General features: G+C 37.2%; 1 protein-coding gene across 1 annotated transcript in view; it reads left to right on the forward strand.

Annotated features, from left to right (window-relative positions):
• GUCY1A2 (guanylate cyclase 1 soluble subunit alpha 2) overlaps positions 1 to 14,719 on the forward strand; it is a 445,219-nt gene that overhangs the window by 150,429 nt on the left and 280,071 nt on the right. The window contains exon 4 of the mRNA XM_052653027.1: positions 9,541 to 10,256. Coding sequence (XP_052508987.1) covers positions 9,541 to 10,256 — 716 coding nt within the window. The remainder of the gene's footprint in view (positions 1 to 9,540; positions 10,257 to 14,719) is intronic.

The following is a 14,719-nucleotide window of genomic DNA, read 5'->3' on the forward strand; positions in this document are numbered from 1 at the left end:
AAAGAGCGTTGAAATTAAAAGACTTTCTAGGTTTTCTAAGTGTACATTATTTATTAGCAAAAACAGATGATTTTAATTGTTTCTTATATCTCATAGCATTTGCTGGAACCTCCAAGATAATACTGAAGAACACTTGTGGTAACAAGCTTATTTGCCCATTTCTGATTTTATCTGGAATGTTCTTCTGATTTTTGAATAGCAGCATTTATTATATTTGGGCAGTTTCCTTATATCCCTGTTTTGCTCAGAATTTTCATTGGAACTGTTAAGTTTCAGAATTTTCAGAATTTACTGATAAAATAATATTTTCTCAGTTTTATAAATACCATAGTTTATTACGCCTATAGATTCTTTATTATTGGGCTTCCCTGGTGGCTCAGGTGATAAAGCGTCTGTCTGTAATGCAGGAGACCTGGTTCGATCCCTGGGTTGGAAAGATCCCCTGGAGAAGAAAATGGCAGCCCACTCCAGTACTCTTGCCTGGAAAATCCCACGGATGGAGGCGCCTGGTAGGCTACAGTTCATGGGGTCACAAAGAGTTGGACATGACTGAGCGAACTGTTAAGTTTCAGACTTTTCAGAATCTACTGATAAAACAATATTATTTTGTCAGTTTTATGCCATAGTTTATTATGCCTATAGATTCTTTAATATAAAACTATTTTTTCATTTGTGATATGAGTACTACTTGGTAATGATGCATCATTCTTTTTTAGATCGTTAAACTCTATTTGCTGCTATTTTATTAATATGAAATATTCATAAGAGAATATGAATACTGTATCAGTTCAGTTCAGTTCACTTCAGTCACTCAGTCGTGTCCGACTCTTTGTGACCCCATGAATCGCAGCACGCCGGGCCTCCCTGTCCATCACCATCTCCGGGAGTTCACTCAGACTCACGTCCATCGAGTCCGTGATGCCATCCAGCCATCTCATCCTCTGATGTCCCCTTCTCCTCCTGCCCCGAATCCCTCCCAGCATCAGAGTCTTTTCCAATGAGTCAACTCTTTGCATGAGGTGGCCGAAGTACTGGAGCTTCAGCTTTAGCATCATTCCTTCCAAAGAAAGGCTGATCTTCTTCAGAATGGACAGGTTGGATCTCTTTGCAGTCCAAGGGACTCTCAAGAGTCTTCTCCAACACCATAGTTCAAAAGCATCAATTCTTTGGTGCTCAGCTTTCTTCACAGTCCAACTGTCACATCCATACATGACCACTGGAAAAACTGTAGCCTTAACTAGATGGACCTTAGTCGGCAAAGTAATGTCTCTGCTTTTGAGTATGCTATCTAGGTTAGTCATAACTTTTCTTCCAAGGAGTAAGTGTCTTTTAATTTCATGGCTGCAGTCACCATCTGCAGTGATTTTGGAGCCCCCCAAAATAAAGTCTGACACTGTTTCCACTGTTTCCCCGTCTATTTCCCATGAAGTGGTGGGATCAGATGCCATGATCTTCGTTTTCTGAATGTGGAGCTTTAAGTCAACTTTTTCGCTCTCCTCTTTCACTTTCATCAAGAGGCTTTTTAGCTCCTCTTCACTTTCTGCCATAAGGGTGATGTCATCTGCATATCTGAGGTTATTGATATTTCTCCCAGCAATCTTGATCCAGCTTGTGATTCATCCAGTCCAGCGTTTCTTATGATGTACTCTGCATGTAAGTTAAATAAGCAGGGTGACAATATACAGCCTTGACGTACTCCTTTTCCTATTTGGAACCAGTCTGTTGTTCCATGTCCAGTTCTAACTGTTGCTTCCTGACCTGCATCCAGATTTCTCAAGAGGCAGGTCGGGTGGTCTGTTATTCCCATCTCTCTCAGAATTTTCCATAGTTTATTGTGATCCATACAGTCAAAGGCTTTGGCATAGTCAATAAAGCAGAAATAGACCTACACTTAAATATATGATATATGCTGTGTTCTTTGGAGAGGGAAAGAAATGCTACACATGCAATAAAGAAAGAAATTCCCCTAAAATTGTAGAAACTTTCTGTTTAACTAATGCTTCATAACCTTATATTAACTTTCATTCATAATAATCTTTCTTTTTTACTATTATCCCAACAGTTTTACTTATTTAATATTAAGTACTGGTGGGCTGCAGTCCATGGGGTCACTAGAGTTGGGCACGACTGAGTGACTTCACCTTCACTTTTCACTTTCGTGCATTGGAGAAGGAAATGGCAACCCACTCCAGTGTTCTTGCCTGGAGAATCCCAGGGACGAGGGAGCCTGGTGGGCTGCCGTCTATGGGGTCGCACAGAATCGACACGACTGATGCGACTTAGCAGCAGTAGCAGCAGCAGCAATCAAGCAAAAAGTTTTTATCCCACCTCACCAAGGTGCAAATGACTGTATTGATAGCTCAGATTCAAAACAGTTTCCTTAAAATTACACTTTAGGCAGTGAGATTTATTTTGTCTTTCTTTGTTATTATTTAGACATATATAATCAGTTCAGTTCAGTTTAGTTGCTCAGTCGAGTCTGACTCTTTGAGACATCATGGAGTGCAGCGCACCAGGCTACCCTGTCCATCACCAACTCCCAGAGCTTGCTCAAACTCATGTCCATGGAGTTGATGATGCCATCCAGCCACTTCATCCTCTGTCGACCCCTTCTCCTCCTGCCTTCAGTCTTTCCCAGCATCAGGGTCTTTTTCAATGAGTCACTTCTTTGCATCTGGTGGCCAAAGTATTAGAGTTTCAGGTTCAGCATCAGTCCTTCCAGTGAATATTCAGGACTGATTTCTTTTAGGATGGACTGGCTGGATATCCTTGCAGTCCAAGGGACTCTCAAGAGTCTTCTCCAACACCACAATTCTAAAGCATCAATTCTTCAGTGCTCAGCTTTCTTTATAGTCCAACTCTCACATCCATACATGACCATGGAAAAACCATAGCTTTGACTAGACGGACCTTTGTTGCAACGTAATGTCTCTGCATTTTAATATGCTGTTGAGGTTTGTCATAGCTTTTCTTCCAAAGAGCAAGCATCAAGCATATTTAATTATAGGGCTTCCCTGGTGGCCCAGATAGAATCTGCATGCAATGAGGGAGACCTGGGTTTGATCCCTGGGTTTGGAAGATCTCCTGGAGAAGGGAAAGGCTACCCACTCCAGCATTCTGGTCTGGAGAATTCATGGACTATACAGTCCATGGGGTGACAAACAGTTTGACATAGCTGAGACATATATGATATTTCCCCTTAAACTCTGAGATGTAGAGACTTATTTATTTGTAAATTGTCATGGCACTAGAGTTATATTCTTAAAAAGTGTCATCTGGGTCTCAAACATAGTTGAAAATTGTCTTATTGTCTTGCTAGATAAAATAATTTTTCTTGACAAATACTGTAAGCTGTCACTTATATGTGGAATCTAAAAAGCCAAACTCATATAGAGAGTAGAATGGTGGTTACCAGGGGATTAGGGGAAATGGGGAGTTATTCTAAGTTCCAGTTAGAAGGTGACTAGGTTTTGGAGATCTAATGCATTTCATTTCGATTATAGTTAACAATTTTGCATTATACATTGAAAGTTAAGAGCAGATTTTAAATATTCTCACCTCAAAAAGAAGAAATTGTAGTTATATGAAATGACAAAGGTTCAAACTGATGGTACAGTGCTGATCATTTTGCAGTATTTAAGTGTATCAAATCAACACTTTGTAGACCTTAAACTTGCACCATGTTATATATCTCAATAAAGCTGGAAAAATTGTTTAAGAAGATAGTTATTTCCTTAAAACGTTGAAATCTGTTGAACTTGAAATACAGTTATGGTATCATCTTCATAATGGCAGGAAGCAAAGAGGAACTTAACTAAAGAGCCTCTTGATGAGGGGTAAGAGAAGAGTGAAAAAACTAGCTTAAAATGAAACATTCAAAAAACTAAGGCCATGGCATCCAATCCATTACTTCATGGCAAATAGATGTGGAAAAAGTAGAAACAGTGGCAGAGTTTATTTTCTTGGGCTCAAAAAATCATTTCCAGGCTTCCCAGGTGGCACCAGTGTTAAGAACCCACCTGCCAATGCAGGAGACACAAGAGACATGGGTTTGATCCCTGGGTCGGGAAGATCCCCTGAAGGAAATGGTAACCGACTCCAGTATTCTTGCCTGGAGAAGCCCATGGACAGAGGAGCCTGGTAGGCTATAGTCCATATTGTCACAAAGAGGTGGACACAATTGAAGCGACTGTTAAGTTGGATACGACTGAAATGACATACACACACACAGATCACTGGATGGTGACTGCAGCCATGAAATTAAAAGACACTTGCTGCTTGGAAGAAAAAGTATGACAAACCTAGACAGTGTATTAAAAAAAATAGAGACACTGCTTTGCCAACAAAAGTCCATATAGTCACAGCTATGGTTTTTCCAGTAGTTATATATGGATGTGAGTGTTGGACTGTAAATAAGTCTGAGCACTAAAGAATTGATGCTTTCAAATTGTGGTTCTGGAGAAGACTCTTGAGAGACCCTTAGACTGCAAGAAGATAAAACCAGTAAATCCTAAAGGAGATCAACCCTGAATATTCTTTGGAAAGACTGACGTTGAAGCTGAAACTCCAATACTTTGGCCACCTGATGTGAAGAGCCAACTTATTAGAAAAGATCTTGATGCTGGAAAAGACTGAGGGCAGGAGAAGAAGGGGGTGACAGAGGATGAGATGGTTGGATGGCATCACTGACTCGATGGACATGGGTTTGAGCAAGCTCTGGGAGATGGTAGAGGACAGGGAAGCCTGGTGTGCTGCAATCCATGGGTTTGCAAAGAGTTGGACACAACTTAGCAATTGAACAATAACAACAAAAGTCAGGCACAATGCTAGGCATTGATGATATATCAATGAGCAAGACATGCATTTTTTTCTGCCATGCAAATGTTTTACTCATTTAATGTTGTACACAATATCACAGTTTATTACACATCATCTAGTATTAGACAGACTTCACTTTGAGACCTGGGTCTGTTACCTACAATTGTATGAACATGGTCAAGTTTCTTAGCGTTCCTTGCTTTTAAAATGAGAAGCATTAAAAGTATCCACTCGATGGGAGTTTTTAAAAGTATTAATCTATAAAAATATTTGGCATACCACTTGGCACTAATTTCTCCATTCTTACTGGAACTGCCTAATTCAATGAATATAATCTTATAAAGACTTTGCAGCATTTCTTTGGTATCTTTGACTCTACTCCTTTCACTCTGAAGTCCAGCTTCTACACTGCTGATTAATTAGCAACTCATCCCACTCTTTTTCATTTCCCCAACCATTTCACACATACTGCTTGCCCTCCCCTGACTATGCTGGGCTCTTCCACCTCCCTGCTTCATTCATATTTCATTACCATCTGTCTTTTAGAGTTCTTGTTCTCTCCCTGTTGGCCTTCTGAACACATACTTTTTCTACAAATTGCTTGTCAAACTCTATCGCCCTGGGGAGAAAGTCAGACGTTCATTTTCTCCATATTTCCATAGCTCCTGTGTACCTCTGTTACAGTCCAGTTATTTGTAACTTAATTATCTGTGGGGGCCCATGAGATAAAAGACTATGTTTTGACTTGGTATCCTTTGGTGTGGCACAACTGTAGCTTGATTCTAGATGAACGTTTAGTTTCTATGAATGAATGCTTAGTCACCCTGTGTTAGGCATTATGCTGGTGATAGTATGCAGCTCTGTATGCTCCAAGAGGTACACAATGTGAAGTTGGATGAGGAACATAAGATTCATGCCATGAATGAACGTACTATTTCATTTACAATGAAAGGATGTCAGATTTAGCCTATTCATTGTTTTGAAGAGAAAAATTAATAGTAATTTAAAATTCTTGGAACTTCCCTGATGGTCCAGTGGTTAAAAATCTATCTTGCAATGCAGGGGATGCGTGTTTGATCCCACATGACTTGGGGTAGGTAACTAAAGCTGCCCCAACTACTGAGCCTACGTTCTGCAATGAAAGATCCTATGTGCCGCAACTATGACCTGACACAGCCAAATAAATAAAGTTTTTAAAAAATATTCTTTCAACTTACCTGCTAGTGAAAACAGTTTCATTGTAAGTTTTGCCCCTTTAAGGAATGTATTTTTATATACCCAAATTTCAAACTGTCCTAGCTTCTTGTGATATAAGTAGATGAGCATTATCTCTATGTTTCAAGTGATTTACTATAATTAGAGGGTTTGCATCAATCATGAGTGGAATCCTGCATGTGACACTGAACTAAACTACTTGCTCTGTGCTTTCTAAGTTTTGAAATGTTTAATGTGGACATCTTGGGCATTGGATCATAGCATATTTGCAAAAGCTGAAGTGATCATTCCTTAGTTTTAATTTTTCAAATTGTAAGAATTTTTTTCTTTTATCAGCTTGCACAGTTTAACAAGTGTGAAACCAAAAATATTTATTAGTTTATTTAATATGGTGGTGTGTATAGAATTTCTATGTATAGTATTTGCATATAGTATTCAAAATAATTTAATTTTTCTTTATTGATACAAGTCACTTTAGCACAATGGTAGTCCTTAACATTATCATTTGAGTCTTAACCATTGTATCTTAAGTTCAGACGTGCTTTTTAGAGCAGCAAGAATTTCAAGTTCATAGACTGTTGTGCTTATAAAGTAGTTTTTAATTTGTTGCCTCTGATGAATTATACTTACTTGTTATTTTCTGGATGATTTTGGGTGACTATGGCATTGGAAATAGGACATAAGCTTACTGTATTTTATCTGTGTTCTTAACAATTGTGAGAGTATTTTTAATGTTATGAAAGATGCAAGTTAGAAGAAATTCTCATTTTCTCACCCGTGTATGAAGACCCTAAGTCCTTTTAAGATACAAATCTTCAAAATGTAGAAGAAAGCCTTGGGATATTTTCAGTGGTGCATGGAGTTTTGTTGTTCAGCAATGTAGTGAGATTATAAGAATTTTATTTACTCTGAATTTCATATTTAATAAGAATTAAATACTAAATAAGAAGATTAAACCAGTCAGTCCTAAAGGAAATCAACCCTGAATATTCATTGAAAGAACTAATGCTGAAGCTAAAGCTCCACTACTTTGGCCATGTAATGTGAAGAGCTGACTCGTTAGAAAAGACCCTGATGTTGGGAAAGATTGAAGGCAAGAGAAGGGGATGACAGAGGATGAGATGGTTGGATGGCATCACCAACTCAATGAACATGAGTTTAAGCACGTTCCAGGAGATGGTGAAGGACAGGGAAGCCTGGCATGCTGCAGTCCATGGGGTCACAAAGAGTTGGACATGACTGAGTGACTGAACAACAACAAGAAATTAATAATTAAAAAAAATAATAACAACAGTGAATATTGTCATTAAAGGAATGTAAGTTTAATTTGTATTAGAATTTTTTAGTTACAGTATAGTGGTGATTATGTAAGGATTTTATATAGGAAGAAGTTTTAGGGAAGGGCATTTCAGACAGCTGGTAATCCAACCAGGAGGTAATGGTTTATAATCCAAGAGAGAAGAGAGATTTAGGAGGAAGAGGAGATGAACACTGTTAAACTAAAGGGAAAAAAAGCAACCAAAGTTAAATAAGATAAGGACAAAATATGATATATTGGATTAGCTAATTACAAAAGCAGTTTCAATGGAGCAGTTGGAGAAGGAACCAAATTTCAATGAATATCATCTATCTTGTTTTCTTTCTTTCACACTTAAGAACTAGACAGAAAATTGCTATTATTACCATTTCTGACTGGCATTATTGTTAGTGAATATAACATATGTTGAAGTTCAGTGTTGTAACATGACAATATGAGATGAGTGGTGATGTTTTGATCCTAGCAGGTGACTTTCTCAGCTTCTGTCAAATCTATTAAACTAAAATGTATGTGAAATACTAATAAAGATACTGTTTTTAGCTTAGACTTTCTACTTCTCATTTTACATTGATTTTAAGAACTCCTTTGTCAGACCAACCTCTTAACTTGGCTCCCGCAATATTTAGACTCTATAGTAAGCTCTCAAAAATATATAATATATTTGGACTATGTTTTATTTTTTAACAATATTACTGACTCTGTTTTATCCCCTCACTTCTAGACGGGGAGAACTTATAGGGAATAGCACCCTAAGCCATAGGCAACATAGACTGGCTTGCATTCTAACCAGACACTAGCAAAGGGACCTGTCTTTTCCTGTCAGATTTTTGGGACCTCCTTATAAGATGAGATAGATAAGAAACAAAATACGAGTATATGTAAACAATATATAACTGATTTCAGCCAAAGTCAAAGGAGAAGCAATAGGGTAACTCTACAAAGAAGGTTTATTTACGATACAAACTCAACTCTTTCATCTGTGCAATGTTCTTTCTCAGGGCGGATCTTACTATTGATAGATCATATATGATCCTGCTTGAAATTACTATATAATGCATTGTGTATATTTATTTATCACTATAATTCCATTATTAAAAGGTATATTTCCTTTTGCCATGGCATCTGGGAATAAGTATGAATGGAGAAAACTTAACAAAGACTTTTAACTCTGTCTGGTCAGATTCCTATTCCAGTTTTGTCTGCTTTCATTTTTGTGAATGAAGGAATGAATGCAGATCATTCCACAGTATTAATTCCTTGTTTTGTCTCTTCATTCCTGGGGTCTAGCTGACCTGCATGATTTTCTTTGAGATTTCTATTGTAACTTAAGCAATTCTGTCTGTTCAAGATAACCTGGTGCTTGTCTCTGCTTGTGTACCATAGAGTCCCTCTCTGGTTATATTTCCCATTTAACAAATGAATTGTGATAATCAATAATATTGAATGGACATAATAGCATCTTAAAATTATTCAATGGTGAGGGAAATTGCTAAGTAAAATATAATATTCATGGTAATTACAGCAAATGGGATATAATATTGAAAAACAGCTAGATTAGCAGGTTTTAAAAAGATCATGCTCCAGGGGTTGAGGGGACCCAGGAATGAATAGGTGGAGCACAACAGATTTTAGGGCAGCAAAACTACTCTGCATGATACTAAAATGGTGGGCACATATTATTACACATTTGTCTAAACTCAAGGATATATAACATCAAGAGTGAATCCTAATGTAAACCATGAACTTTGGATGATAATGTTATATAAATATAGGTTCATTGATTATAACAAATGTACCACTGTAGTGTACAATATCAATAGTTTCCAGGGGAGGAGGTTGTGTCCGGGAAGTGATTGGGGGTACGTGGACAATATATTCAACTAAGTTTTCCTATGTATCTAAAACTACTCTAAAAATAGTATATTTAAAATTAAACAACAACAAAATGTTTATGCTCATTAACATCTTAGAAGCATCCAGAAGATGAACTGAAACTTACTTTCTCTAAATTAAAATGAATGACAACGTATTCGGGAAATTTGTGTACCCAAGGGGACTGCTTCTCTTGCTTTGGTCACTAGCTACTCTTCTGATAAACATTTAAAAAGCTATAAATTCAATTACTTAAAAAAAATAAATTCAGTTACTTGTATTATGTCTTATTAACACTTGCTTCCATTTACCTCTAGGTTTGAAGTTTGAGGAAATCCAAGAAAGATTTGGTGAGGAGTTCTTTAATATATGCTTTGATGACAATGAGAGAGTCCTTCGAGCTGTAGGTGGCACATTGCAGGACTTTTTTAATGGCTTTGATGCTTTGTTGGAACATATTAGAACTTCTTTTGGAAAACAGGCCACTCTAGAGTCACCATCATTCCTATGCAAAGAGCTCCCTGAAGGTACTCTTATACTCCATTACTTCCACCCTCACCACATTGTGGGGTTTGCAATGCTTGGAATGATTAAGGCTGCAGGAAAGAAGATCTATCGGCTGGATGTGGAAGTGAACCAGGTCGCTGAGAAACTGTGCTCCGATGGTTCAAACCCAGGCAATTGTAATGGCCTCGCTTTCCTTATCAGACAATGTGAAAATGCTAATATCACGAAGAACCTTCCTCAGGGAACATCCCAAGTTCCTGCGGACCTCAGAATTAGCATCAACACCTTCTGCAGAGCCTTCCCTTTTCACTTGATGTTTGACCCCCACATGTCAGTCCTTCAACTGGGGGAAGGCCTAAGGAAGCAGCTCCGATGTGACACTCACAAAGTGCTCAAGTTTGAGGACTGCTTTGAGATCATTTCTCCGAAGGTTAATGCCACCTTTGAAAGGGTTCTGCTGCGCCTGTCTACCCCATTTGTGATTAGGACCAAGCCTGAGGCTTCTAGCACTGAGAATAAAGACAAGGTAAGTGGCCATGTTGATATGGGTGAAAGGAACTGGGAGATTTCATAATTCTTTTAGTATATTACATGCTGGCAGTACTTATAATTATTTAGGCAAGAGAACCTAGAGTGCCATTTAGAAAATTACTGGTTTCTGGATATGTATAAAAAGACTTGACCCTATTCCCAGCTGTTTTGCATATTGTCTGCCTCTTTCATTAATCTATTTCATCACATAAAAAGCAGACATTTATTATTACTAGCCATAGTAATTACAAAAATGATAGGATTTACTAAAGACCTGATTCTATAAATCCACAAGTATTTCCACTGATTGAGTCAAGCTCTGAGAGAAATAGTAAGACTCACTTCAACATTGTGGGAATTGCTTGCCTTATCCTTAAATAAATACAAGTAAAAGCTAGCTACACTTTGAATATGTTATGTTCTAAATTTCACAACCTAGGAACTCTTGTTTACATCCTATTTTTCTTAATAGGCAGAACAATATATTAAGTGACTATATTAAAACTTCTAATTAAATTTTAGTGTTGAAAAATAGGCGTTTCTTTAGAACATTTTCACTCCTTGAGAGAATACACTGGAATTATTCTATTTTTTAAATTTAAGCAATGGCACCCCACTCCAGTACTCTTGCCTGGAAAATCCCATGGACGGAGGAGCCTGGTAGGCTGCAGTCCATGGGGTCGCTAAGAGTCGGACACGACTGAGCGACTTCACTTTCACTTTTCACTTTCATACATTGGAGAAGGAAATGGCAGCCCACTCCAGTGTTCTTGTTTGGAGAATCCCAGGGACGGGGGAGCCTGGTGGGCTGCCGTCTATGGGGTCGCACAGAGTCAGACACGACTGAAGTGACTTAGCAGTAGCAGTAGCAGTAGCAGCAGTAAGGAATATTAAAGCTGTGATTTTGCTTTCTAGAAGTACAGTATTTGGCTAGGAGGGATTGAAGCATTTTGGGCCTTAAAATTGAAGTTAATAGTATTGAAAATGTGCTTGAAGTAAAATATATTATTGTCAATGTTGATTGCTTTATATATCTTATAGATTTTAGAACAATCAATTCAATTTAAAGTAACTGCTTCAGGTTTCCCCCCCTATGTTTCATCTGGCTTGTATGTCTATTTAATTTGTATATCACAGTGAGAAATAGACAAAATGGGATGATGACTCAAATGTCAAGGCCCCCTGCAAGTTCCAATAATAAGAAACTGCTCATTAGGAAGATCCAATTATAATTTAAATACGTTAGTGGCTGTTTAAAAATAAACCAGCAATAGACAGCATTTTTATTTAAAATAGGGATAGCAATCCTCTTGTTCTGTTTACATTTCTGCTTATTCACCTGGGTTTGCTAGAATGAGACATTCAAGAGGCTACAGTTAGTCCAAACAAAATTATAGTCAATAAAGTTATGACACAGAATCTTAACCAGATGAGTAACATTTTTCAGTTATTTTAGTGTCAAAATTTATAGTTTTCTAAAACATGAAAAGAAGAAAATCAGAATTAAAAATTATGATCCTGTTGATAAATTTGGCCTTGATTCATGATTTTTTTCTGTAATTGCTAGCCTTGTTAATAGTTGTCTGAAGTTTCCAGGTTTATATTGGACTTTTATAAGAAAGTGCTATCTTTCAACAGTGTAAGATATTTATTCTTTAGTCTACAGTGAAGGCTTTCTTTGGAATGTAACTATTTTGGCTATGCACATACTACCAATTATCTACCACCCCCTTCCATCAAAAAGAAAAACAACAAAAAAACAAGAGCTAGTCATAAGCTGAATGATGGTAAATCATTTTCAGAGTGAACTGTATTGCTTTCACTAAACCATGATCTTTGTCATTTTGTGTTGTCAGTTAGGGTTAACTATGTAGCTAGAGGCAGAATACTCCTGTGAGCAATTTGGTGAGGTAGTCATCATCTTAGTTTCGGAGAATTTATATCTTTATTTTGCAGTAATAAGGTCTAAAGACATGTGTTGATTACCAGAAGCAAGAATGTCACTGAGGGGCATCGAATAGATTTCCAAAGAGAGGCAAAGGGGAATTTGATTTTCAACCAGGAAGAGCTCAATCTGTTATTAAGATTAAGTTAAATATTCCTTGACAACTTAGGCTGCCTATCTTAGACAGTTATTTGAAAAGATTAAATGATATAATCCATGTAAAATTTTTATATCCTTGGCTTCAGGGTTAAGAGTTGATTAAATGCTCATTATTATTAATTCTACCATTGTTATAATTATTGTTCCTTTCCTTTCATAATATTCTTCCTATCCATTCACCTCTTTTCTTGCCTTATGGAAGTAAGTCCTGGAGATCAGTAGGTTGAATAATTTTGGGAAAGTACCAGGTCTGCCTAACATCATCATGAAATATGATTTGGGTTTATCTTCTTAATAATGACTAGAAGACTATTTGTCACAAATTCTATAGCATTGTTGTTTGAGTCTGCTTTTTTAATAACAGATTATCATTATTTTAAACTCCCTAGCTTTTTTTCTTTTTCTTTTAAATTTATTATTTTATTGAAGGATAATTGCTTCACAGAATTTTGTTGTTTTCTGTCAAACCTCAACATGACTCAGCCATGGGTATACATATATCCTTCCCTTTTGAACCTCCCTCCCATCTTACTCCCCATCCCACCCTTCTAGGTTGATACAGAACACCTGTTTGAGTTTCCTGAGTCATACATCAAATTTCCATTGGCTATTTTACATATGCTAATATAAGATTCCATGTTACTCTTTCCATACATATCACCCTATCCTCCCCTTTCTCTATGTCCATAAGTCTATTATCTATGTCTGTTTCACCACTGCTGCCCTGTTAATAAATTCTTCAGTACCATTTTTCTAGATTCTGTATATATACATTAGAATACAATATTTATCTTTCTCTTTTTGACTCACTTCACTTTGTATAATAGGTTCTAGGTTCATCCACCTCATTAGAACTGTCTCAAATGCATTCCTTTTTATGGCTAATATTCCATTGTGTTTATGTACTACAACGTCTTTATCCATTCATCTGTCGATGGCTATCTAGGATGCTTCCATGTTTTAGGTATTGTAAACAGTGCTGCAGTGAACAATGGGATACATGTGTCTTTTTCAATTTTGGTTTCCTCTGGGTATTTGCCTAGGAGTGGGATTGCTGTGTCATATGGTGGTTTTATTCCTAGCTTTTTAAGGAATCTGCATACCATCTTCTGGGCTTCCCTCATAGCTCAGCCGGTAAAAAATATACCTGCAATGCAGGAGACCTGGGTTCAATTCCTGGGTCGGGAAGATCCATGGAGAAGGAAATGGCAACCCACTCCAGTATTCTTGCCTGGAAAATCCCATGGACAGAGGAGCCTGGCAGGCTATAGTCCATGGGGTCGTAAGAGTCGGACACAACTTAGAGACTAAACCACTACCACCATACCATCTTTCATAGTGGCTGTGTCAATTTACACTCCCACCAACAGTGCAAGAGTGTTCCATTTTCTCCACACCCTCGCCAGCATTTATTGTTTGTAGACATTTTGAGATGGCCATTCTGACTGGTGTGAGGTGAAATCTCATTGTAGTTTTGATTTGCATTTCTCTAATAATGAGAGATGTTGAGCATCTTTTCATGAGTTCGTTAGCTATGATTTATGTCATCAAGTGTTCTGCCTATCTTTTCCTCTAAGAGTTTTATAGTTTCTGGTCTTACATTTAGGTCTTTAATTCATTTTGAATTTATATTTGTGTTTGGTTATAGGAAGTGTTCTAATTTCATTCTTTTGCGTGTAGTTGTTCAGTTTTCCCAGCACCATTGATTGAAGAGGTTGTCTTTGCCCCATTGTATATTCTCACCTCGTTTGTCAAAAATAAGGTACCCATAGGTGCATGGGTTTATTTCTGGACTTTCTATCTCGTTCCATTGGTCTATATTTCTGTTTTTATGCCAGTACCAGACTGTCTTGATGACTGTAGCTTTGTAGTATAATCTGAAGTCAGGAAGGTTGATTCCTCCAGCTCCATTCTTCTTTCTGAAGACTGCTTTGGCTATTCAGGGTTTTTTTGTTTGTTTGTTTGTTTCCACATGAATTGTGAAATTTTTGTTCTAGTTCTGTGAAAAATATCATTGGTAATTTGATAGGGGTCACATTGAATCTGTAGATTGCCTTTGGTAGTATAGACATTTTCACAATATTGATTCTTTCTACCCAGGAACATGGACTATCTCTCCATCTGTTTATGTCCTCTTTGATTTCTTTCATCAGTGTCTTATAATTTTCTGTGCACAGTTCTTTTGTCTCCTTATGTAAGTTTACGTCTAGATATTTAATTCTTATTGTTGCAGTGGTGAATGGGATTGATTCTCTAATTTCTCTTTTGGATTTTTCGTTGTTAGTATATAGAAAGGCAAGTGATTTCTCTGCCTTGATTTTATATCCTGCAACTTTGCTAAATTTGCTGATTAG

Source organism: Budorcas taxicolor, chromosome 15, assembly GCF_023091745.1.
Source record: "Budorcas taxicolor isolate Tak-1 chromosome 15, Takin1.1, whole genome shotgun sequence".
In the NCBI taxonomy this organism is placed as follows: domain Eukaryota; kingdom Metazoa; phylum Chordata; class Mammalia; order Artiodactyla; family Bovidae; genus Budorcas; species Budorcas taxicolor.